The 27,288-nt window shown below is 41.2% G+C and overlaps 1 protein-coding gene across 3 annotated transcripts in view; it reads left to right on the forward strand.

Annotated features, from left to right (window-relative positions):
• clcn7 (chloride channel 7) overlaps positions 1-27,288 on the forward strand; it is a 62,530-nt gene that overhangs the window by 9,743 nt on the left and 25,499 nt on the right. For 2 of the 3 annotated variants that reach the window (XM_080009009.1, XM_080009010.1), the window contains 9 exons: positions 1,896-1,958; positions 5,632-5,715; positions 6,321-6,414; positions 6,908-6,972; positions 8,257-8,373; positions 8,557-8,611; positions 9,818-9,878; positions 12,432-12,573; positions 12,801-12,894. In XM_080009009.1, the coding sequence (XP_079865135.1) occupies positions 1,896-1,958; positions 5,632-5,715; positions 6,321-6,414; positions 6,908-6,972; positions 8,257-8,373; positions 8,557-8,611; positions 9,818-9,878; positions 12,432-12,573; positions 12,801-12,894 (775 nt within the window). The remainder of the gene's footprint in view (positions 1-1,895; positions 1,959-5,631; positions 5,716-6,320; positions 6,415-6,907; positions 6,973-8,256; positions 8,374-8,556; positions 8,612-9,817; positions 9,879-12,431; positions 12,574-12,800; positions 12,895-27,288) is intronic. The other variant, XM_080009011.1, reaches the window with a different exon arrangement.

Consider the following 27,288-nt stretch of genomic DNA (forward strand, 5'->3'; position numbering starts at 1 on the left):
CTCTTTTTCTTATTTTGTGATCTGAACGATGGCTTTCTTGCTGCTACTCGACCTGTCAAACTTACAGCTCCAAGTCTTGTGTTTGAAGTTGTTGTTCTGTGAGCCACCCATCACGCAAGCTGTTGACTCTCATACCCCTTTTCCACCGCAAAAAAAACCAGTAACACACGGTAACATCTGGCATTTGTCATTAGTGGGAGAGGTTACATGTGGGTTTCAGTCCCGGGACAAATGACCCTGCAATAGACACAGGTTTTTCGGCTCTAGTTCTGATCAGCTCTGATGGAAACAGGACACCCGGGTCGACACGATAATTTTGGCCCCTTACCGGCGTGATGTGACGCTCGGGAAAAGTTCTTGACATTGGTGCATAAATAGACTGGAATATCCGTGTATCATTCGATCATTTCGTATCCAATTTAGAATCCTAAACAGAAGTAAATTACCTTTTTTTCCCACATCTGGGATAATTACATGTTTTGAGTTGAGACCGCTCCATGGGGACCACATCGGAGAACCCCCACGCTCCCCAAGAATCGGATCGTTCACGAACGATCAAATTCTTTTGAGCGGCTCTTTTGTAGGAACGAAGGGAACAGTCTTGCTGGGTGTTGAGCCGAGTGAGTTTTACAGTTTTATGTGGTTGTTTGTTTAAGTTGCTGTCTCTAATGTTTATTTTCCCAATCACACTGGAACCATGACACCCTTTTCTGGCATGTTTGTGACACACCAGAAAAAAAACTGCGTTTCTCCTGGCAATGGAAAAGGTTTCAATCGCCCATTTTTAGCGGGTTTGCCCGCATTGGAAAAAAATAAATAAAAATAACTAAACCCCTGTATTATAATTATGATGTGAAAACAGTAATCAACAAAAGTTGGGACACCTGTAAGAATGTTGTTTGCATCAACTTTCAAGGCTTAATTTACTGCCATTGCTTCTCAACAGCTGTAAGTTGTTAACCCATTACTTGTTCGCTGAAAAAGAGGGTTTTTGAGAATTCTGAAGTGTACATTATTTTTCAGTGTTTGGGAACCTAAACTTTTTTTCAGCCTCTGGCAGTGTACCTTTGTACCATTTCAGGTTATTCACTGGACTTAAATTGCCCAAATTAAAAAAAAAAAAAAAAAAAAAAAAAAAAAAGAACTGGAAAAATGGGGGTGTTCTTACGTGCGTGCGTGTGTGAGTCAATCAGCCAGCATATGTGCTTGTAATGTACACTGATCAGCCACAACCTTAAAACCACTGACAGATGAAGAGAACATTGCTCATCTTGTTCCAATTGCACCTGTCAAGGGGTGGGATATATTGGGCAGTAAGCGAGCAGTCAGTTCTTGTAGTTGAGTTGGAAGCTTGAAAAATGGGCAAGTGTAAGGATCTGAGCGCCTTTGACAAGGGCCAAATTGTGATGGCTAGACGACTAGGGCAGAGCATCTTCGAAACGGCTGGTCGTGTGGGGTGTTCCCGGTATGCAGTGGTTAGTGCCTGAAATGAAATGGAATGAAAGTGGAATGAAATCTAGCCGTCTGATTCAATTCCACAGAGGAGCTACTGTAGCACAAATTGCTGAAAAGGTTAATGCTGGCTATGATAGAAAGGTGAACACAGTGCATCACTGTTTGCTGCATATGGGGCTGTGTAGCCACAGACAAAACACATTTGACAAGTGTTTCAGCAGTTACAAGCATATTCAGAATTGTATCAGGTTGGTTTTACGTTGTAATAAGGTTTATTTTGAAGGCAGAATGTTCAATTTAATTAATTCATCATTCATTCAGTCATTCTAGTTTAGTATTAATTTTAAATATTTTAGGTTTTTTTTAAGCTTTGCCAATACAACTATATCCTCATGTGAATAAAATATATATTTATCTTTATATCTGTGTGTTTCTGATAGACTCTTCTGGTAAAAGTGGGTGGAGTCATCTGTTCGGTGGCCGGAGGCCTTGCTGTTGGGAAGGTAAATAACAAAAAAAAAAAAAAAAAAATAGTAGTTCTTCATAAACTACACAACTGGATGAGGGGGTGTACATCAAACCTGGCTGTCAAAATCTCCTCCACTCTGGCCCAAATTAAAGGATAGGTTCTCTATTTTTCAACCGAAGTCTTGGGTTGTGTTCCTGTAATTTATAACTGTTCATAGCACAACCTAGCTGAATGCGTTACTATTGAGAAGCTTACTGAACTGCTGTACCTTCACAGCGTTTGGCCAACAAAATCTTAAATCTCCTATTTCAAAACAGGAATCTCACATAATATAGTCAGTCTTGTTATATTGAAAACGTAAATACTCAAAATGAATATCCAATGTCCAAAAGTCAATAAAAGGGGACCTGACCTCTAAACCATATCAAGTTAAACATAATACTTTTCTTTAAAATAAAAACAAATCTTGCTTTAAATGTTAACATTTTTTAACAGTTTCTACACAAAAAATGTACGTGCAAAAATTAGGGAACCTTTTTCTTTTATTCATAGTCACTTTTTAAAAACTGTTTGTTAATGGCCAGACTTATGAGTTACTTATTAGGGCTTCAGGGTAAGGGAATATAATTCACATGGACATCACTCCATGCCTTCTAAACTACCAGAATGTGGTGGCTGTTCTGTCTGGAGTTAAACAACCATGGCTCTAAAGAGTTGTCAAGGGACATCAGAATCAAATACTCAGATGAACCCACACACGAGCTACAGAACACTTTCGTGGACGCAGGTCTAGTTGTTCACAGGACAACAATAAAACACACATAGGCCAACAAGGACATCCATGACCGAAGGAAGCCTTACATAAGACACCAATACAAAATGAAGCGGCTGAAATATGCAAAGAAGAACCTTGAGAAGCCTTTTTGAACAGTGTGCTTTGGCTTGATGAAACCAAAAATCAAATTTTTGGCCAAAACACAGAAGGGTGGAGATTTGTAGAGAAGAACAACCAACTATCATCAATTAAGTCAATGGGGGTGGGTCCATTATGCTTTGGAAATAGGAAATAATTGTACAGGTGAAAGGAAGAATGCATTCCAGAAAATATCAAAAGATTCTAGAGCAGGGTTGGGCAAACTACGGCCCGCGGGCCACATCCCGCCCGTTGGTCTTTTTAATCCTGCCCGCCGAAGATTGGTTCAGATTTCATAATTATGACTGCATTCATTTCACCTTGACCTGTAATGCCTGGCGTTTCCACCAGGTAACGCATTAGGCGCAGTGACTTGATTTTGTGGAGCCCGAGCTACTCTTTGTTATTACTCTGCTACTACTCTGAACGCATCTGCAACAATGAGTGGGCCAAAGAAAAGTCGACAGTTAGTGCCGAGTGTTTAATTAGGAATGGACTACTAAATACTTTTTTACTGAAGTCCGGTCAAAGGCTGCATGTCTTATTTGCCAAGAAACTATTGCGGTTTTAAAGGAATACAACATCAGCCGTCACTTTTCCACCAAGCGTGCTAATTACGTTAACAACCAATCATCAGACGGCTACTTCTCAGAGGTTGGCAGCTGGCTTGCAGGCTCAGCAAAACACCTTTATCCGACAAACTGCCATCCACGAATCAAGCACGAAGGCAAGTTATTTGTTGGCATTCAAATTAGCAAAAGCCAGCAAGCCTTTCACCGAAGGGGAGTTTCTCAAAGAGTACATGGTAGAGACAGCAGGTATCTTGTGTCCTGAGAGCAAGAACAAATTTGAAAAAAATAGCTTATCACGCAGGATTGACTCACCGTGTTGATTAATTGACGAAGACTTAGTTCGCAAGCTAAACAAAAAAGCGGAGTCATTTACATTATATTCTTTGGTACTAGACGAAAGTAATGACATAAAGGACACCGCTCAGCTTTTAATTTTTATCAGAGGGATTAATGACAATTTTGAGATAACGGAGGAGTTTTTTGCCGTTGAATCTTTAAAAGGCAAAACACGGGGAGGGGACTTGTATGACAGTGTGTCGGCGGTCATCAAGAGGCACAAGCTACCTTGGAGTACGCTCGCCAACGTTACCACAGATGGATCGCCAAATCAGGAAAACCCTGAGCAGGAGGTAATTTTCCTACACTGCATAATTCACCAGGAAGAACTGTGTAAATCCAGATTGCAGCTTGACCATGTGGTGAATCCAGATGCAAAACTCGTTAACTTTATTCGAGCGAGGGGACTTCCCCATCGTAAGTTTATTACGTTTCTCGAAGAAACTGACACTGATCACGGGGACTTGCTTTACCAATCTAATGTCCGCTGGTTTAGTTTGGGGAAAGTATGTCAACGAGTTTGGGAGCTCAAACAGGAGACTATCTCATTTTTGGAGCTACTTGAGAACGCTGACAAGTTTCCTGAGCTGAGTGACACAGATTGGATTTATGATTTAGCTTTTGCTGTGAACATACTGACACACATGAATGAGCTGAACGTGAAGCTACAAGGGAAAGACCAGTTTGTGCATGAAATGCATACAAAGGTCAGAGCCTTTAAAACCAAGCTAGCTTTACTCTCAAAGCAAATGTCCAACAAGTCATCCGCTCATTTCCCCACACGTTGAAAGGCTACGTTGAAAGAGGCCCCGCAACATGTGAAAAAATACAGGAAATCACTGGATGACCTGCATGAAGAATTCTGCCATCGGTTCTCTGATTTTGGAAAAATTGACAAGTCACTTGGGCTGGTGTCATGTCCCTTCTCACAAGACCCTGAAGTGATTGATCTCCAATTTGACACCGTCTTAAAGGAGAAGTTCAACTCTCTTAAACTGGATGAGTTTTATGCTTCATTAAGCGCAGCCAAATTTCCAAACATCCAGAAGATGGCACAGAGTATGCTGGTGTTGTTTGGCTCTACGTATGTGTGTGAACAGACTTTTAGTGTGATGAACACCAACAAAGCACCCCACAGATCCCAGTTGAGTGAACACCTCAGATCTGTTCTGAGAATTGCCAAAACAAAACTAACACCAGACATGGATGCACTGGCAAAAATGGGTGACACTGTTCCCACATAAAGGTAAGTGTATTAACACTATAATGCTTTTTTTTTCTGTTTATGTTTGATATGTATGCATCGTGTGCTGACCTGGCCCGTCTGTCAATTTTTAAAAGTCAATGTGGCCCCTGAGCCAAAAAGTTTGCCCACCCCTGTGCTAGAGTCAATTAAAACATAGAAGTTGAACAGAGGTTGGCTATTCCAGCAATACAATGACTCGAAGTATACCTCAAAATGTACCATGAAGTACCTCCAGAAAAGACTGTTTTAGAGTATAGCCAGTCCTTAGACTTGTACTGTATATCATTGAAATTCTGTGGCAGGATCTCAAAATAGATTCAAGGAGGCCGACGAATAGTTACAAACTAGAAGTTGCAAGCTTTTAAAGTTGCCAAAGGAGGGATTACAAAGTACTAAATGACATGGTCCCTCAGGTTTTGCAGCCAAGGAAGCCATCTTGCTTTAAATATTGAAGAAAAGTGTCATATACAGGACTCATGACTTCATCTGTTTATAGGACATATGTCAAACTCAAAGCCAGCGGGTCACATTCAGCCCGCAGCACAATTCTATCCGGCCCTCCTAATGATTTGGGTTTTATATATTGGCCAGTCTCCCAATCTCAAGTTGATGTTATTAAACCTTACCTGCCACCTTTTAGGAAGGTCCCATGATACACTCTGGTGCTGTAGTGGCTGCAGGAGTTTCTCAGGGCCGGAGTACCTCTTTGAAACGAGACTTCAAGGTTGGTTTTGGGTGTGTCTGTGTGTGAGAATAGCTACATTTAACGTCATTAATTCTATGTCTGTTCTTAGCGCTGTGAAGCAGCATAAGCTATACCTCAGATGTTTTCCTCTCTTGTTTTTGTATGTGACATCCGTCCACAGAACTTAATACAATTAAAACTTAATTTGACCAACTTCCCCTCCCCCATTGTACTTTTAGCAAATGGTTTTATAGTTCCTTGTAATAACAATTTAAAAAAAAGTTTAAAAACTGTATATTTTCTCATTATAACAACACTCTGAACATTTTAAACAAACATGGATTCATGTGTTTTAAAAAAAAAAAATCTATAATTAAAGAATTTCACTAAATCGTCATTTGAAGGATACATTAGAAAGCAGAGAGCACATGTATTTTTAGACAAAGGGGTCTCAAAGCTCTTTCTTTGTCTGGTTATAGACTGCAATGTATTCATGATCAAAGTATTCAAATTAAGCCGTGTGTGTGTGTGTGTGTGTGTGTGTGTGTGTGTGTGTGTGTGTGTGTGTGTGTGTGTGTGTGTGTGTGTGTGTGTGTGTGTGTGTGTGTGTGTGTGTGTGTGTGTGTGTGTGTGTGTGTGTGTAGATCTTTGAGTATTTCCGGAGGGACACAGAAAAAAGAGATTTTGTTTCTGCTGGAGCTGCTGCTGGTGTTTCGGCTGCTTTTGGAGCACCAGTCGGTAAACTGATCTACTCACACTACCAAACACAGCAACCAATTTCCTGTGCTAGACCTACAGTTATGTCATTGTTTAACCTTCCCTTTATTTATACAGATAAAGTCCCATTGAGATCAGGATCTATTCTCTAAGGGAAACCTGTTCACATACAAACATAGTAGTGGTAGTGTATATATATATTTAGTAGTATAGTGTACACCCAAGATGGAACCAGATAGGTAGAATTCGAATACAATTTGAATTAATTGTTGGTCAACACTAATCATTACAACACTGGCACAATCAAAGCCCAATGGACACAGTAGTATGGCTTCATGTCCTGGGAGGACCTTCTAGCTTAGAAAGTGGGCAGGGCTTGGTTCAGAGGAAGCATACTCAGGTTAAAGAAGGAGAGAAGGGCTTTCAGGGGCTTTTTCTATTGTGGCACAAGGGATGATACGCTCAATAGTTCAGTCTTTCTTTCTTCTTAGTCTTAAGCCGTCTCCTCCCGCAGGCGGCGTTCTGTTCTCCCTGGAGGAGGGGGCTTCTTTCTGGAACCAAATGCTGACATGGAGGATAGTAAGTAGATCCCAACACACACTGCTTCGCATATCGAACAAGGAGCAATAGCAAACTGGTTAAAAGACTGCAGAATTAACAACAGTTAATTAACCCTTGTAAAACCCCTGTCCACTGTTGACTTGAATTTCTGCTCTACAGGACTTTGAGTTTCTTTCCCTATGGGTTGTATCTCATATATTTTAAGACAGCTTCAGTCTGCACAACTTTCAAAATCCTAACCTTCCAGCGCTGCCGACGTATTTTTGCGCACACTACATGACAAGTCCCAGACGAGATGCTCACATTACACAATCCTGCATTTAGCATGGGTTACGCAAACACATGCAATACTTGGCAGTCTTCACTCGAGTGACAAAAAACAACCAAAAAAATTATGGAGCTCTGCAATGAAAGGCTTGTTGTTGCAGTTGACCGTGCACACATTTGCACACCCATTTATTTTGTGCTGACAAAAAGGGGAGGGAAAAAAAAGGACAAGACGATCACTTCATAAATTGTGAAGTGCAACGGAAATGCCTAATATTCCTTTATTTTTAAATACACGACATGTATTCCATATACAATTCTATATTAGTCCTCTCCCTGGTTTCCTGTTGTGCTTTCATTGACTATTGCTGTTCTCCCAATTTGTCAGCATACCCCTTAAAAATTACAACTACGCAGATAAAATCAGGGATAGATCAGCTCACATCACATTGCTGATCTGCTCAGACTTGAGCAGCGGGGATGGGAGCGCACAGCAATCAGGCTCCTATGAGGGATTTCTGTCTCAAACCTCAATTTGTCTGAAACAGCCAGATCGTGATTATGTTGTGTAGTCTGAGCCTGGCAGTATCCATCTGTCTTAGATTGTATCTTGCATTTTATGTCCCGTGATTTAGCTTAGGTTCTTCCCATATTGATATGGTGAGAGTGTTGGATGTTGACAGTGGGTAGAAAGGCAGTAGAGGTTCATTATTCTCCATATAGATTGTGTCCTCCACCAACCCATACACTGTTTCTCAAGTGAAATTTAGAGGAAAGTGCCACAATACTTTTAACTCCATGCTGAAATGTGATTGTCACGTATGCTCGCCATGAAATTAAGCCAATTTTTCCACACCGTTTGTGATTGAGTTACTGCAGTCTTTCTACTGCAGTAGGAAATCCTCCACCTTAAAATATTGGTTTGAGTTGTCACTATGTTCACTTTCGATCACCATTGCTAATGCTAGCTAGAAGTGTTGGTGAGCATGATGTCTAACCACACCCTGATTGGATATCTCTCTTTCACTCTCCCAGTTCTTTGCTTCAATGATCTCCACATTCACTCTGAACTTCTTCTTGAGCATCTACAATGACAAGCCGGGGGATTTGTCCAGCCCTGGTCTCATCAACTTCGGACGTTTCGAGAGCGACGTGAGATTGGAAAAGCTCATTCTAAACTGATCGCATTTTTCCCTGCAATGAGATGGACTTGTACGCTTAATGGTCTCCCCAAGAAAATTCTATATCTGGTGCTTTGTCTTGAAAACCCATATGATGATGCTTCTTCTGTGCTGCGTGTCTGTAAATGCAACTTCCTGTTTTCTTTCACCTCAGAGCGTGGAATACAACCTCTATGAGATCCCACTGTTCATTGCCATGGGAGCTATAGGTACAACACACAATCTTTCTGTCTTTATCATTCACTGCTGGTTAAGGAAGTAGATAGTGTTTGGGGGTTAAATAAGATTAAAGCTCCATTAATTTCAGGTGTTAAGGCAGGAGATGTCAAAAAATACATAAAATAAAATGTATCTATAAACATAAGTTAACAAGGTTGTACAGCTTATTATACTAACCAGTGAGCCGAATGTGAGCAGGTGGCTGTTACGTCGAAGACACATACAAATGGTGTTAAGCGACGATGCATAGCAATACATACAATGATAGTACTAGTAAATATGCTGTTATAGTAAATATGTGCGTAGCCCTATTGCATATATATGTATTGTCATGTATTGTGTAAATAATGATGACATTGTAATACAGCAATACTGATAATGAGCATAATCGTAATAATAATATTAATATAATAATTTCATCATTTATCTGAAGGGGAGCTAAGAGAATGATCCAAGTTTGGAAGTGAGGGGAGCAGAGGAATGGATTGAGCAATTATTTCCCTGAACTGGGCCATTTATTTCCTGACATGGACTTGCCCCTCCCTCCTACCCTTCCGTTATTGTTAGTAAAGTAGATGTGTAGTTGTCCATGTGCAAAAATATAGTCTGGATTTACAATCCAGATTGGTGGTGCAATGGTCCCAATGGCCATGTACATTATATAGGGGGTGTTGACACTGTCCACTCAGCTAAAGTTAATAAATAATGAAAATATTGAAGGGGTTCCCTTGCTGATGTTGCCATATTTTACTGTATCACCCTGCCGGAAGGCGTTGGACTAATTGATTGAACTTTGAGGAATCCCATAAATATACCATTGTTAGTGTCCAAACGTTTCACTGTACTGCAGTCAAGTCAGCCACAGCGGCATTTATTTCTTGTTGCGAGACTATGACTTTAATTATGGTACTATCGATATTGCAGACTCGGGAGTGATAGATCGATGATGGATAAAAAAAATATATAAATCTTTTTTCAATAGGTGTTCTTAAAGTCAACTGCTCCAAGCCCAACATGCATCATGATATGTAGACAGTCAAATGTAAAAAAACAATGTTAACATTGCAAAGAAACCTGTTTGCCGTTTACTGATTCATATACTTACAGACTTTGCAAGATGTGTGTTTTTTTTATATGTACAGTACATTTAACCCCACAGCATGAAAGACCTTATCGCTTCTGTTTTTTCTGCACAGGTGGGCTGCTGGGAGCTCTGTTCAACGTCCTCAACTACTGGCTCACCATCTTCCGAATCAGGTGATGCAGTGTGTAGGAGATAGTGATGGATGTTGTGTGATTATGGGTTGTACTTTCCATAAATGTGTTACAAGATAGGTTTGCTGTTTTCAACCCAGGCCTAATGAAAATGTTGGTGCCCAACTGTGGCAGTTCTGCCTGCCACCAGCCACCGGTGCAGCATTTTTAGGGACCTCCAGCACAGAGACACAGACAATGGGCTAGAAACCACACGTTTATTTGTAGAGAGTGGGCAAGGTGGAACATGCCCAGGATCAGATCGACAGCATATCATGAGAAGGGCTCCTCTCTTGTGTGTGTAGGATGGGGGTTTTACCTGTTGCTCGTTCGACCAATCAACAAGCAACAGGTATACAGCCACACTGATCATGGGCCCCAATTACCTAGACCCAGCACTGGTGTGGCTTCTCAAACCACATGATCCCCACACCACGCCATCCATCCATCCATTTTTTCTCCACTTATCCGGGACCAGGTCGTGGTGGCAGCAGGCTGAGCAAGGAGCTCCTGGCCCCCTCCTCCCCGGCAACCTTTTCCAGTTCCTCCTGGGCCGAGGCGTTCCCAGGCCAGCTGGGATATGTAATCCCTCCAGCGCATTCTGGGTCTACCCTGTGGTCTCCTACCAGTTGGACGTGCCCGGAAAACCTCCAAGGGAAGGCGCCCGGGAGGCATCCTGATCAGATGCCCGAACCACCTCAACTGGCTCCTTTTGACGCGAAGGAGCAGCGGCTCTACTCCGAGCGCTACTCTAAGGCTGAGCCCAGCCACCCTACGGAGGAAACTAATTTCGGCCGCTTGTATCCGCAATCTCCTTCTTTCGGTCACTACCCAAAGCTCATGACCACAGGTGAGTGTTGGGACGTAGATGGACTGGTAAATTGAGAGCTTTGCCTTCCGGCTCAGCTCCCTCTTCACCACAACGGTCCAGTACAACGCCCACATCACTGACGCCGCACTGATCCGCCTGTCCATCTCAGGCTCCATTTTCCCCTCACTTGTGAACAAGATCCCGAGATACTTGAACTCCTTCACTTGAGGCAGCAACTCGCTTGCGACCTGGAGGGAGCAATCCACCGTTTTCCGGCAGAGAACCATGGTCTCAGATTTGGAGGTGCTGACTCTCATCCCGACCGCTTCACACTCGGCTGCAAACCGCCCCAGTGTGTGCTGGAGGTCACGGTCTGTTGAAGCCAACAAAACCACATCATCTGCAAAAAGGCAGAGATGTAATTCTGAGGTTCCCAAACCGAACACTCTCCTCACCTTGGCTGCACCTTGAGATCCTGTCCATGAATATCACAAACAAAATCGGAGACAAGGGGCAACCTTGGTGGAGTCCAACACCCACTGAAAACGTGTTTGACTTTGTGCCGAGAATGCGAACACAGTTCTCACTTTGGTTGTACAAGGCCCGGATGGCTCGTACCTACGACCCCGGTAAATATGTTCTGATTGGACACAAGGATTAGTCTGATATATTTGCAAGGAAATTTGGTGCAATTTGTGCCCTGTATGTATTTCCACCAGGTAATTTCCTCCTACTCATTTCTGCATTCAACTTGGTAGCGAAATTACAAAGTTAAACTTTTTTTATTATTACAAAATGACTATTAAAAATTACAAAGTTTAAGAACTCATGGTGGTAAATAGCACGGAACATTGGTTTGGAAATTACAGAATGTAAATAAAAGCCGCTGGCTTGAATTTATTTTTATTTTTATTTTTACAAATTATTATTTTTTAGATATGTTTTGCGCGAGTGGCTCAAACTGGAATGAGCAGCGTGGCGAGATCTGGGTAACACAATAGAGCATGTTTCGCACTGCAACCCTGAAATTATCCGGAGGAGCTGTGTGAACGCAAATGTGTGCCAGCCATCACCCTTGTACAAAGTCCACGTAATGTCCAATTGAGCAGTATGTGTGAGCAGAGCAGGTAATTGTCCGAAGCATTCACAGTGATCAAGTAGGCGTGTTGATGACGTCTCTGTCATGCGGCAGTTATTTACCTTCGTGTGGATCTTAGTGCACAGAACGTAGCGGCTTTGTACTCCTTTCTGCTTTTCGTTTATATTCCTCCAAAAACTTTTCCTAAAGCTCTGCAGTGTCATTGCCATTAACCCAGGCTCCGCCCCTTGTCTAAACCAAACAGTTTTTCCAGTAGGTCTAAATGCGTCTGACATGGACAATCTCCCGTTGTGCGCTGCATGTGTGAAAGGGCAACTCTGGACAATGTCCGGACCTGATTATCCGGACATTGTCCGGAGTGCATGTGTGAAACAGCTTAGGATGTGCAATAGTACTAAAACATGGCGGCACTGCCATCAGGCTTCTGGGTCCGTCTGCAGTCAGCACGGCAGAACTATGAATAGCTCACCAAAGTCATAGACACTGCAGAGGGAATACGCTGAACCATTTTGTGGCCTTCAGTGTTCCATAAGGGTGTTCTTATTTTTATTTTTATGTTTTTGTTTTTGGTATGGCAAAGACACTGTTGAAAAATGTGTACACTGGTACAAATTAATGTTTGTGTGGGCATGTTCTCTTTCGTCAGGTACATCCACCGGCCCTGTCTCCAAGTAATGGAGGCCATGTTGGTTGCCGCAGTGACAGCCACGGTGTCTTTCGCCATGATCTACTTTTCCAACGACTGCCAGCCCCTCGGACCCGACCACTCTGAGGAATACCCGCTGCAGGTACACGCACACAGACTTGGCCAGCGGCACACCTTGATGTGTTACGTTGTTCGAAAGTCTAAAGAATTTCTCTTGTTCTTTAAAATCGATCTTGGCGCTCTAATGTCTACAGGAACCTAGCTAGGTTTGGCATTTTGGAAGTTGCATGGGAGTTTTTGTGTATTTTGTTTTATTTCCAAACAATCACAACAATACTTATTTTTAGTCTCTCTTTTCTCTCTCTCTAGTTGTTCTGTGCAGATGGAGAATATAACTCCATGGCGACAGCCTTCTTCAACACACCTGAGAGGAGTGTCCGCAGTCTTTTCCACAACCAGCCAGGTAAAGATCTGCAGCTGGACGGAGGGATGGAAAGATAGAGATAATGTGTGTCTTCGAAAAGCCAGAATGCAGTCATTAAAGAGTAACTTCACCCCACAGTTTGAGCCTCACTCTACCAAGCTCCAATTTTGCATAAAGAGATTTTTTTTTTTTTTTTTGTTTGTTTTTTTTTTTTTGTCATTTTGAAGAAAAGCCAATCTTTGCAGTGTATATTTACAGGTTTGATTGTGGAAGGAGCATTGAGAAGTTTAGTGTATTTATTTCAGTTTGCGGTTCTGCAAAAATGGAAAATAAAACACTCCCATTTAAGGTCAAAGTGAATGTTTAGAAGTGGGTTGGGGGATTATTTACATATTCAATAACCATACAAAATTCGAAGTATACTATAAGTTTTAGGCCATACCACACAGCTCTGGAGCCATGGACTCTATTCATAAATCACCCTTTAAAAAATGTCAGTCACTGGTCTCCAATGAGTCGCACACATTACATTATTACAGTTGAAAAACATAGACAATTCTGTGACATTGTCTTCTTACCTTCCCGAGTAGCGTTTCCAAGTGTAGTTTCTTTGTTGTTGATGATGTGTTGATGAAGAAGGACTCTCCGCTGACTTGATTATAAAATGATGTTTATTACAAGTAAGAACAGCATCAAACCAGACTTTCCATGGACTGTCTGGGAGAGAACAGACGGAAAATGTGTTCCCTCCCGATGGAACTAGGGAGTGTGATTTTATGCTTGTCCAGAGACAACGTCGCCCATCTGATTCCAATCTATGAGTCACAGTTCACATTCCACCTCCCTTATCACCGGGGCCCCTGGCAATGGGCTCTCTCAGTTGAGACCCCTGGCAACATCTGTTGGTAATTATATTATACAATGGGGGCTTTCTCGGGACGCCACACATTCCAGACATCATATTCCCCCATCGCGACTACACAAAGTCTCGACAGAAAGAAGAGTAATTGAACTTATGTTAATTAGCTTAATAGAAATCACATACTAACAAACAAAATGATTATAATATAACCTTCTGACCATGCTTAGTTGTAGCAATACAATAAATTTGTGGAGTGTGAGAGGGAAAAACCCATCTGGCAGCTTCCTTTCTTAGTACCTTCATCAAACAATCTAGACAGGAAAATTCTCTCACGGTCCTTCTGCCCCAGGCGACCACCTATGGTACTCCAAACCAATTAACAGAAAAAGAAGAAGAATTTAGAAAACTGTATAGAATGTTACATATAAATGCATACATTAAGAACCTCAGAAATAAATCAAAACTTTGTCCAAAGTCGGGCTCGTCCACCCATCGGACCTTCCAGTGGACCTTTCCCTGCCTAACACCAATGTCCCTCAAAACCTCAAAAAAAGAAAACACCTGAGGTCCCAATGTATTCCCTTCACCCTGTTACCGAAACCTCAAAGATACAATACTAAATCAAAGTAATATGTCTTGCTAAAAATATATTGTGTAGAATACAGAATATTCATCAATAATACAGGTTACATTGTAATAAATAAACTCCGATATTATAAAAACATGCATGACACTTATGTATGTATTGAACTGTTGCTTTTGAACACCATCAGTTTTTAATGATATTTCACTCAACATCCCTGATCATGATGTCCTCATTCAGGGTCCGTCATCCATTTTCAGCCTCCATTTTTGAATGTCCATGTTTGAGTGTTCAAGTCCATTTTTCTGTTAGGATCTCTGGACACAGCCATCCTCTGACTGGTCCTGAAAAGAAAAATTCACCAGCCAATATCTTGCACAAACATCAAATACAGTATAATAATTTCACTTTTGCATTAAACTTTAACATTATAATTTCACTTTTGCATTATCCTTTAACATCATTCCAATATATGATTAACATTTTCCAAGTCCCCCCCTTTCTCCATGCATTTTCCCAGTCAAGAATTGTATTCAGTCTATGACGGAATCAGATATTCAGAATGGATATTTCTCTACTAGTGTTAGCGCCTCCTTCATCACTATTTTCCTCCTCCTCCACCACCCAGCTCGTTCTGATGGCCCAAACGCATCCTTTGTAAGTTTCAACGCATCTATGACATTAGTCATGTTATCGGCGACATCAGGGATCAACGTATAACAGGCATCTCCGGTTAGATTTAAAGCCACGCAGAGGCCACCTTGTTTTGCCAAAATATAATCAACAGCCATGTTGTGTTTCAGCAACGTCAATCGATGACTCCTCTGGGTGTTCAACAAATATTCAAAACCTCTTATGGTCTAATTTGCAAAACCTTGTAGGGTATATGTGATATTATCAATATGATCAGCCAAGAATGTGACCCCATACCATGGAAACAATCCTATAGCCCATTTTTCTCCGAAAGATATCCTCCAATGATAACACTCCAAATTGTGAAACTGTGCCAAGTCTCTTTTCTTCCTACTTCGGCAGTCTTTATAGAGTTACCCTCATCTGGCTCTTGTCCCTTCTGGATAACAAAAACATCATAAGGAAGTTTCAACTGTGCCATATAGCATCATCCAATCCACCCATACGGCAGAAATAAGTATGCTTTATCATCACATACCCACCAAATATCTTTAAATGTTCCTATAGTCACATTACCTGGTAAAGTTTGATTCTTTATGCTTAAAGTTTTACTCTGTCGACGATGTGGTGCATGAAAAGGTCACTGTATATGTGTCATCAACCGTCCTTTGTACACTTTGTCCAAATTGCATCATGTAGCTTTCACATTCTGATATTCCCATAAACATACCATCTCCACCATGAGTATCCTTTGAACAAAAACAAGCGCAACCTTTCGCAGGGGTCACTTCCATAGCATCAGGTATTGCTGTTCTAATATCTTCATACTTATCAAGAAGATTTAAATATGATTATTCTTTCAACCAGGAACACCTACGTCCAGGTCTAAATAGATTGACCGACACAGCCATCCATATATCATTCTCTGCTTGTTGTTTGAATAGCAGCAGGGTAACGCATTACTTTGACATTCAGACGTCAAAGGTTCAGTCTCTAGAATTGAAGGCCATGTGCCCGGAGCTGGCACTCTCACCACACACGGACAATTTGAATTAGTAGTCATTCTAACGGAGTGAGTTATCCGTTGGAACCACAGATTTTTATTTGCCCACGGGTCTGCTATTTGCAGCACCGAGGAATCAAATCCACGTGCTTTCCACAGGGTTTCTCGCTTCTGTAAAGCATGAAGATGTTAAGTCGTGTCTTTTGATGTCCACTCAGCATCAAGAAAATCATTGAATACATCCGACATAGTCCTCTGAACTATTTCACCTGAATCCCTATCAATCTCCTCAGCAATTGGCTCTCTAATTACAGATCTCTCCTTGCTATTGTTCAAATTAATTTCCAACTTTACCATAGGCTTCTGAGTTATATTTACCAACTTCTTAAATGATGGAGATGTAGTGATAGGTGACAGCGTCTTATCTACAGACTTCGTAGACACGGAAAAAGTGGTCATTGTTTTATTGGTAGTGGATCTCATCCTCACAACCTCACTTGTATGATTACCAGGAGTTACAGACGTAGAAGTTGTCATCATCGTTGTTGTAACCTCCTTTTGTGCCAATGTAGTAGCTAGAGTGCTAACTGACGATGATACGTTAATAGTACTAGTGATTCCTCGAGCTAAGGTAATAGATATCACCGGTGCAACATTCACCCTTGGTGTAACTTGTATTTGAACTTCTTTTCTTTTATGAGTTCTATATCCTGCTTCCCAATAATATTGCCTTGGGATATATTTAAACTGTGGATCAAAATATGTGCGTGTGTGTGTGTATATATATATATATATATATATATATATTCTCCTTGATCTTCCCATATGACATTACCAATGACAAGCAAACAGTCATCTTGAACTTTAACCCATCTCCTGTCATACAACATATACTTTCGTTGATCGCAAGGCACACTGCTAACATCAGGTGCTGTTAGCACTATGTCCTCACCATGTGCATTCTTCCATTTTTTGTATGTATTTATTAGATTTTAACAATTTTGCACAGTCTTTTTTTTTTTTTTTTTTTTACAAAGTCACATTAATCAGCAAGTTTATACCATACATTTGTACCAAGGTGTAAGACATCACAAAAAAAGAAAGAAAAAATAATATCACAAATACAATAACAAGAAAAATTAAAAAAAAAAAATTAACGTGAGAGCCCCCCCCCAAGACAGGCGTCCAACAAACAATACCAAACATATATAAAATACAAACAATAAGTCTTATGGTATTTCAAAAGTTGCAGTCGGGGAATACATGTGATGTTACATTACAGTCTAGTGTTCATCTTATAATCACGTGAGCGTTGCAGAGGGCCATTTATTCATCCCCGGGTTCTTCTATCAGATGTGCTATGTCTGTCCTCTCCAGATAACTTATAAACGGACCCGATATGTTATTAAAGAATGACTCCTTGCCCTTGATAATGTACGTAATTCTTTCTAAGGGCAGGGTTGTAGATAACTCACTGATCCATTTATTCAAACTTGGCATGCCCACTTTTTTCCATGACAGAGCAATTATTCTTTTTGCCAACAATATACCAATTTCTAAAAATATGCAGTGTCCTTCTCTAATATTATACTTTTCTGGATATAGGCCGAGTAAGAAAAGTTTGGCATCTAAAGGTATTTGTATTGGAAGAATATCCTGGATGCACATCCTCACAGCCTCCCAAAACTTTTTTACTTCATCACATTGCCAAAAACAATGAAAAAGAGTACCGTTTTCCTTCTCACACTTGATACAGATATCAGGAACGTCACAGTTGTATTTATTGAGTTTTTCTGGGGTATTGTAAGTTCTCATGAGCCAATTGTACTGCAGTAATTTAAGATGAGTGTTGATTGTCTGTGATTGTGCTTTGATTGGTTTGGCTCTCTCCCAGTCCTCAATGATTATGTTGTCATGTAGGTCTTCTCTCCAGGCCTCCAGCCTCTTTACCGATGACTCTGAGGACTCAGCTACTAGAAGGTTATAGATCTTGGAGTTTATGCCCTGCCCGGAATTGTCCGTACACATTACCTTTTCTACTTTTGATAAGGGTGGGATAGATAATGATTGGCCCTGTTGTAATCCGGATGAAATTCCGCAATTGTAAAAATTTGAAAAAGTGATTACGAGGGGTATTATAGTCAGCAGTTAATTCTTTAAATGATTTCAGATGTTTCGTGACTGGGTTAAATAAATCTCCAAATTTTTTTTATTCCATTGTCAGACCAGAATTTGAATCCTGCATCGGATTTACCTGGAGGGAAAAAATTGTTTCCCCAGATTGGACTAAAGAGTGAGAGAGAGACATGTTCCCCAAGATGTTTGTTAACTTGTTTTAACACAGTAATCATATTTTTAACAATGGGGTTCTTTATGGTTTGTTAAGCCTTTTAATATTATCTGAGTACAGGAAAAGGGGAAGAGGTAGGCTCAGCTGTTGGCTCTCCATCTCTCTCCAAAGAGGGGCTTCCTCTTCTGAAAAGTAAACCATCAGTGTTCTTAAGTGTGCCGCCCAATAGTACCAGAACGGATTGGGGCACTTAAGCCCCCCTCTATCATACGGCAAGAATAGCAGTGACAGTCGCAACGTGGAGCGTCTATTGTTCCATATAAATCTAATGAAAAGTTTTTTTAGGTGAGAGAATAGATTACTCGGTGGTGGCAGTGGTAAATTTTGAAACAAATACAGCAATTTTGGCATTACATTAATTTTAAGGACATTTATTTTCCCTATTAACGGCATTGGTATAAATTACCATCTATCCATCGACTTTTGGACTTCATGCATTAAAGGACTGTAATTAACTTCTACAATATTCTCAAGATGGGGTACAATTTGAATGCCCAGGTATGTAAAACAATCAACAACTTTAAATTGAGCAGCTTCCTGAGGTGGGGATTTCCTTTCTTAATGGTTTAACGGCATAATTGAAGTTTTAGATATGTTTATCTTATAGCCTGATATGTTTCCAAATGTCTTGATCAAGTCTAACAGAACCGGAATAGATTTTCCCATATTTTTTAGGAATACAAAAATATCATCTGCATATAATGCAAGACGGTGCTCCTGTTCCCCTATCTTAATTCCAGAGATATGTTTATGAGTTCTTACTGCAATAGCCAATGGTTCAATTGCTATAATAAATAATAATGGGGAAAGAGGGTCCCCTTGTCTGCATCCTCGTTGTACTTTAAAAGGTTTTGAGATATTACTGTTAGTCAGTACTTCTGCGTATGGATCAGTATAGAGCAACTTTATTCATTTCCCAAAATTCCCTCCCAGGCCAAAGCGATCTAGAATTTCAAAAAGGTTAAGCCACTCGACTCTGTCAAACTCGTTCTCAGCATCTATCAACAGAAAAGCAGTATCTTGCGCCCCCTTTTGGCTGTGGAGAATATTCAAAACCTATCTGACATTATGGAAGCCTTGTGTGCCACGAATAAAACCACACTGGTCTTTCCCAATTATCGTAGGTATTATTTCTTCAACCCGTCTAGCTAAGATTTTACACAGCACTTTCAAATCGGCATTTAGAAGGCTGATTGGCCTCATATTCTCGCATTTATTATTTGGTTTACCAGCTTTCGGCAGTAGAGTAATCATGGCTCCTCTTTACGAGAATGGCAGGATTCCATTTGAAAACGATTCTTTAAACATTGCCAATAGCGGTCCTTGCAACCTATTTTTGAATTTTTTGTAAATTTCAATGGGTAGACCGTCAGGCCCTGGTGATTTACCTACTTTAATACTATCAATTGCTATGGACATTTCCTCTAAACTTACAGTGGGGCAAAAAAGTATTTAGTCAGCCACCAATTGTGCAAGTTCTCCCACTTAAAAAGATGAGAGAGGCCTGTAATTTTCATCATAGGTATACCTCAACTATGAGAGACAGAATGGGGGGAAAGAATCCAGGAAATCACATTGTAGGATTTTTGATGAATTAATTGCTAAATTCCTCGGTAAAATAAGTATTTGGTCACCTACAAACAAGCAAGATTTCTGGCTTTCACAGACCTGTAACTTTTTCTTTAAGAGGCTCCTCTGTCCTCCACTCGTTACCTGTATTAATGGCACCTGTTTGAACTCGTTATCAGTATAAAAGACACCTGTCCAGAACCTCAAACAGTCACACTCCAAACTCCACTATGGCCAAGACCAAAGAGCTGTCAAAGGACACCAGAAACAAAATTGTAGATCTGCACCAGACTGGTAAGACTGAATCGGCAATAGGTAAGCAGCATGTTGTGAAGAAATCAACTGTGGGAGCAATTATTAGAAAATGGAAGACATACAAGACCACTGATAATCTCCCTCGATCTGGGGCTCCACGCAAGATCTCACTCCGTAGGGTCAAAATGATCACAAGAACGATGAGCAAACATCCCAGAACCACACGGGGGGACCTAGCGAATGACCTGCAGAGAGCTGGGACCAAAGTAACAAAGGCTACCATCAGTAACACACTACGCCGCCAGGGACTCAAATCCTGCAGTGCCAGACGTGTCCCCCTGCTTAAGCCAGTACATGTCCAGGCCCGTCTGAAGTTTGCTAGAGAGCATTTGGATGATCCAGAAGAGGATTGGGAGAATGTCATATGGCCAGATGAAACCAAAATAGAACTTTTTGGTGAAAACTCAACTTGTTGTGTTTGGAGGAGAAAGAAAGCTGAGTTGCATCCAAAGAACACCATACCTACTGTGAAGCATGGGGGTGGAAACATCATGCGTTGGGTCTGTTTTTCTGCAAAGGGACCAGGACGACTGATCCGTGTAAAAGAAAGAATGAATGGGGCCATGTATCGTGAGATTTTGAGTGAAAACCTCCTTCCTTCAGCAAGGGCATTAAAGATGAAACGTGGCTGGGTCTTTCAGCATGACAATGATCCCAAACACACCGCCCGGGCAACGAAGGAGTGGCTTCGTAAGAAGCATTTCAAGGTCCTGGAGTGGCCTAGCCAGTCTCCAGATCTCAACCCCATAGAAAATCTTTGGAGGGAGTTGAAAGTCCGTGTTGCCCAGCGACATCCCCAAAACATCACTGCTCTAGAGGAGATCTGCATGGAGGAATGGGCCAAAATACCAGCAACAGTGTGTGAAAACCTTGTAAAGACTTACAAAAAACGTTTGACCTCTGTCATTGCAAACAAAGGCTATATAACAAAGTATTGAGATGAACTTTTGTTATTGACCAAATACTTATTTTCCACCATAATTTGCAAATAAATTCTTTAAAAATCAGACAATGTGATTTTCTGGATTTTTTTTCTCATTTTGTCTCTCATAGTTGAGGTATACTTATGATGAAAATAACAGGCCTCTCTCATGTTTTTAAGTGGGAGAATTTGCACAATTGGTGGCTGACTAAATACTTTTTTGCCCCACTGTATGTCTTGCCCTAATTCAATCCGGTTTACTTCTGATGCCCTGGGTATATGAATTCCATCTAAAAAATTGTCCAATTTAATTTTGTAATGGATTACCTCAGAACTATAAAGCTTCTAAAAATATTTCCCGAAGGATTTGTTTATTTCAGTTGGTTCCTCAATGTCGTGTCCCTGGTCATTTTGAAGTATAGAAATTAGTCTTTCGCTCTGTAACTAACTGTTTGATACGCCAAGCAAGCACTTGCCGGATTTTTCCCCCTGATCATAGAATGTTTGTTTTAGGTGAAGCAGACTGGATATTGCTCTTGATGCAGAAATCTCATTATATTTTGTTCTTAACAGGAGTAGTTTTTGATGAGTTTCAGCAGAGCGTGATTGGTAATGTTCATTCTCCAGTACTTTAATTTCGGTTTCCAGCGTCTTTGTCTCCTGGTATGTCTTCCTAGCTTTAGAGATAGTGATTTGGATTATTAGGCCCCTGATGACGGCCTTAAAGGCCTCCCACCTAATACTGGCTGAAGTTTCTGTTGTATTTGTTTCAAAGTAGAGTTTTTTCTGTTCATTTAAGAAGGAAACAATGCCGGGGTCGGTCAACCATTTCTGCTTGAAACGCCATCCCTCACTAATTGGAAATCTTGATAAACTATGGAAGTTGGAGCGTGGTCCGAGAATAGAATAGCGTCATAAGAGCAATCTTTAATTTTATATTTTAAGCTGGCTGATATCAGAAAAAAATCAATACGGGAATACGATTTATGTGTGCTGGAGTAACATGAAAATGTAAAGTCGCTAGGATTTGTCTCCCTCCAGATGTCTATCAAATTCATATCCTTCATGAAATGGTGTATTACCCCCCTACTTTGAAGATGGTCAATTCCTGAGCTTCTATCCCTGACTGGATCCAGGGTACAATTAAAATTTCCTGCTAAGATATAATTGCCTTAAAGATCGGACAAGGAGAGAAACAAGTTCTGAAAAAATTTTGGGTCATCAATATTTGGGGCATAAATATTTGCCAAAATATTTTTTCCCTTAAGAATATTACCCTGAATGATAAGATATCGACCCCCCTTGTCTTTAATAATCTTATTTACCTGTAAAGGGATAGACTGGTGCACCAGAATAATAACTCCTCTTGCTTGGGAAGTAAAGTGGGCTGAATATACACTGCCTCTCCACCTTCTCCTAATCTTTAACTCATCATTTTGCATCAGATGTGTTTCTTGAAGGAACACTATATTAGACTGTATCAGTTTGATTCTATTCATCACCTGTTTAACTTTCTTGAGTTTTTGTAGCCCTCTGCAATTTCATGAAGTAATTTTAATTTTTAGCTCACTAGACATTTAATGAATGGAAATGATTCTCCCCGACGTTTAAAGCAACTACCATAAAGGGAAAACAAAACATGACAAATACAAACTTGGATGGAACAACCAATGAACATTGTGTAAACATACCCCTTAGCCCCTTCAGGTTACCTGACCTGAATACCCTCCCCTTAAATCATATGACTTCCAGAAAGCTAATTACTGTTCTACCCTAAAGTGAAGAACAGCGTAGCTGTGCTATCAACCTTTACCTCAAACCTTAACTCCTGTGCTACTACATGGAAATAATATATATATTTATAAGGAAAAAAAAAAGGAGCAGAGATACATACAGTATATTTGTACATTTGTAAACAGAAGGTTTTCTCTGTATTACCTGTTTTCCCATACAGACCTTCATATCTGGCGAGACAGAGTGTAAAAGTAACTAAGGCAGTTTATCCCAGTAAACACTTCTAAACAAAAAAATAGAACAGTTCCAAACTGAGTGAGTTCTACACAAGCCATAAGTGATAACTGCAATCGCTAATTACTAAACCGTGATAAATGTTACCTTCAAATTGACATCAGCGTTTGCAATGTAGGGGTTTAGTCCTTTCCATGCTCCTCTGACTTGATCCTCCTGATAAAGCCTTCTGCTTCGCTTGGGTTGTTAAAGATGTGAGATCGTCCCTTATGTGTAACAATAAGTCGAGCAGGTGGGATTATACCATACCGAAGTCCTAATGATCGGAGCTGCCGCCTCGCCTCGTCGAACTCTTTTTGCTTCCTGTGCACGCCTGCTGCCACGTCTTGGTAGAGCCTCACCTGGTGGTTCTTGTAAAGGATGTGTCCTTTCGACTTGGCTGCTCTTACCACCGCTTCTTTATATTTCAAAAACTTCATTATAAGCGTTCGGGGTGAAGCGTTGGTGTCTGTTCTCCGACCGATGCTGTGTGCCCTCTCCACCGTGGGTTTCGCACGTAGCTTCAGAGCCTCCGGGATCCAGCTCTCCAGGAAAGTACATGCATCTTCGCCCTCTGCTCCCTTTGGTATATTCACCAGCCTCAGGTTTGAGCACCTAGATCTTGCTTCCAGGTCCAGTATTTTCTCTTCCAAGTCTTTATTTTTACCTTCTAGAGATTGCACTATAGTTTGGAGCGTTGTTACGCTGTCCTCGGTGGTGGAGATCCTCGCCTCTGCCTGCGTCACTCGCTCTGCACAGTCCGAGACGTCCTGCCTCACGTTCTCAGCAGTGAATAAGCCGTCGAATTTGATGGAAAACTCTGTTTTCATGTTGTCAATTGCTGCCAGTATGATGTCGGCTTTGGCTCCCGACTCATCCGTTGCAGTTTGGTCTTGTGTTGTTGCGTTCTCATAAGTGCTATGCTAGCTATTTTGTCCATCTCATGGTCCGTCTCCATAGCTTTAGTGCGAGGAGTAGCCGCCGAGCTGGCACCCGGCGAGGTGAAGTTCGACATTTTAGATAAGAGTTGATTATTTTGGGTTTGGCTTGCTTTTTTGTTTAAGCGAGGCATAACCGTAGAGTAACTGCATTAAAGTGACCGAACAGAAGTTCTCAAATACAGTTTTGAAAAGGATTTAAACACTAAGGTAGCGGAGCAGGGGAATACGCGTCCACTCAGCAAGCCGCCAAAACCGGAAGTCAAGCATTCTTCTATTTAGGGGAAATATTTCCACCATTATTCCATTTACTACATTTACATGGCCGCTGAACTGCCTTTCCCAAAGTCACTTCAACCCTAGTCCTCGTATCGCTTTGGTCTAACCCTTTTTCGGGTTGGTTTGGACTCCTTGGTCCAACTGGGTCTGTGTGTTTTCCTGGAGAGGTATCACAGCCCTCTAGAGTCTGAGCCGACTCATACTCTCTGGAATTAGACTCTGTTGTTTCTGGGACATGTTGTAAATCAATGTCACCAAAGTGTCTCTCTTGCTCTTGCCTCTTCTTTTGGCGCTCTAACACAATGTGATAAATGGTACCATGTAGGAGAACCTTTAACCTGAACCGCAGTTCCTGTGCTGCGAACAACTTCGAATGGTCCTTCGCGGCGTTCATTAAACGACTTTCTCCTAAACGCCTTCACGAATACCTTGTCTCCAGGTTGCACCGTGTTCCTCTTTTGCTCAAGTCTCTCTAGCACCTCCTCTTGTTTTGCCTGTCAGAGACATAGGTTTGTATTCTCTTATGCAGTGCAGCCATATAGTTAACATCACTCGCATTTCATCTTCTAAAAGGGCTAAGCTTCCACTTGTGTGCAAACAAGGTGTTGTCATCCGTCTACCCGTAGCAACTCATGGGGTGTCATGCGCAAATCATGGAGCCCACTTGAATGACACACCATTAATGCCAAATGGAAGCGCCTCTAGCCAATTCAGACCTGGGTGCTGACAGATTTTAACATTACAATTTTGCAGCACACCATTCAGCAACACCTTGGCTTTGCGAATGATAACAGCTCCTAGACATTGTTTAATTCAAATTTTTTTGCAGAATTAATTTTACTGTTCTATCCACGAACTCTTTCCCATTATCTGAGGATATCCGATCTGGAAGTCCCAACCTGCTTATGACCTCACGACACAAAAACTCTTTACGCTTGGTTGGACATGCTTCAGGCCACGTGAAAATCTCTAACTAACATGTATATTTTACCTCCTTCTGGTCTTATCATGTAAACAAAATCCACAACCAACTCACGCATAGGACCTGTCGGTGTTGGAATGTGACCGGGTGGACCCTTCACACCCCTCCGAACATTGTTTTTAAGACCGATTTTACGTCTGCCTATGACATAATCAATTTGCTCAAGCAAGTACGGTGCCCAAAAACCATACTCTTTCGTGATTTTTCTTCTTACCTCCCCCCTTGCAACATGGGCTAACCCATGTGCTTCCTAAATCATCAGACCTAGTAGGTCGGGATGTGCTACCATCAGTCCTTTATGATATCTCCATAGACCAGCAGAATCTTGAGTGGCTCTTCGGTCCAACCATAATTGTTTATTACATTTCACTGCATATATGTATGAAAGTATGTATATGTATGTGACAAATAAAAATCTTGAATCTTATCTTAACAATTTCATTATCTGAGCATGATGCTGTATCAGACAACCATCAGTTTTCTCAAATCCTTGATTTTTCCACACTGATCCAAATAAATGACTCACATTATGTGTATATGCAGAATCTGTAGATATTGTCACTCGCTTGCCTTCGGCCAATAGACAAGCTTCAGTCAGGTCCACAAGCTCAGCAAGCTGTGCAGAAGCAGGTTGTGGTATTACTTCTGCTTTCTCAACAACAATCTCAGTTCCCTGGGCTTTGACTACTGCATAAACAGCACTCAATGTACCTCCTATTCGATAGCAGGACCCATCGGTCCAATACTCCACATCTGACACATGCAGTGAGAAAGCTTGCAAGTCTGATCTGAGCTTTGCATATCTCTCTACTTCCTGAACACAATCATGTGGCTCCCCATCCTCTGGTGTTGGCAAATTCTCAGCTGGATTTACCGTGACGCACCTTACTAAGGTGACAGTTTCCTGTTCTAAGAGCCTATGATAGTCTCTTAGCCTCGACAAAGTCAATGTACGTTTACCAAAATTCAAAAGATTTCTGAGACTATGATGGGTAAGAATTGTCACTGGGTAACCCATAGTTACTGATGATGCTTTATCATCCAATAGATAAACTCCCACCATTGCTCTGTAGCACAGTGGTAGCCCCAATTCTACTTCTGAATAGGTAGTAGAATAATACGACACAGGTTGAGGACTTGTCCTTGCACATGCATATTTACCCCCAGTTGACGTAGCCACATACAGCAAAAAATTCTTAGAGTAGTCTGGCAACGCTAGCTCTGGAGCTTCTTGTAACCTCTGTTTGATCGTCTCAAATGCCATATGACCTTCCTGCGTCCAGGTGAGGTTACAATGGAGTTGAGCATTCCCAGTCCCTTTCATCATGGCTCTCAAAGGCCCTGTTAGGCAGGCATAATCCTCTACCCAGGCTGAAGAATATCCCGCACTACCAAGAAATGTCATCTCTCTGACTGTTCTAGGCTTTGGTGCCATCCGAATGGCTTCCAAATGACTCTCAGAAATGCTTTGTGTCCATGGGTTATTGTTTGACCCAAATAAACTACTTTTTCTTGACAATACTGCAGCTTCTTCTGAGAGGCCTTTTGTCCTTTGTCTGCCAATAGCTGCAACAGTTTGATTGAGTCCTCATGGCATGTTTCCTTATCTGGTGAACAGATGACAATGTCATCCACATACTGAATGACAGAACATTTCAAGATCTGATCAATCCCAGCCAAGTCATCCTGCAACACTTTATTGAAAATGTAAGGGCTATGTTTGAATCCTTGTGGGAGCCTCTTGTACTTGAAGGTTTGTTCTTGTATGTGAATCCAAACAACCCTTGACTTTCTTCGCTCAGTGGAACACTGAAAAATGTTCCACACAAATCCAACACTGTGAAGTGTGTAGCCTCTGGAGGAATTTGGGCTAACAAGGTATGTGGATCTGGGACATCGGCTGGAAAGTCCTGCACCACTTAATTTCTCGCTCTTAAATCATGTACCAAGAGATAGGACTCATCTGGTTTCTTTAGAGGCAATATAGGCA

Source organism: Zeus faber (genome assembly GCF_960531495.2).
Source record: "Zeus faber genome assembly, chromosome: 11".
Classification (NCBI taxonomy): Eukaryota; Metazoa; Chordata; class Actinopteri; order Zeiformes; family Zeidae; genus Zeus; species Zeus faber.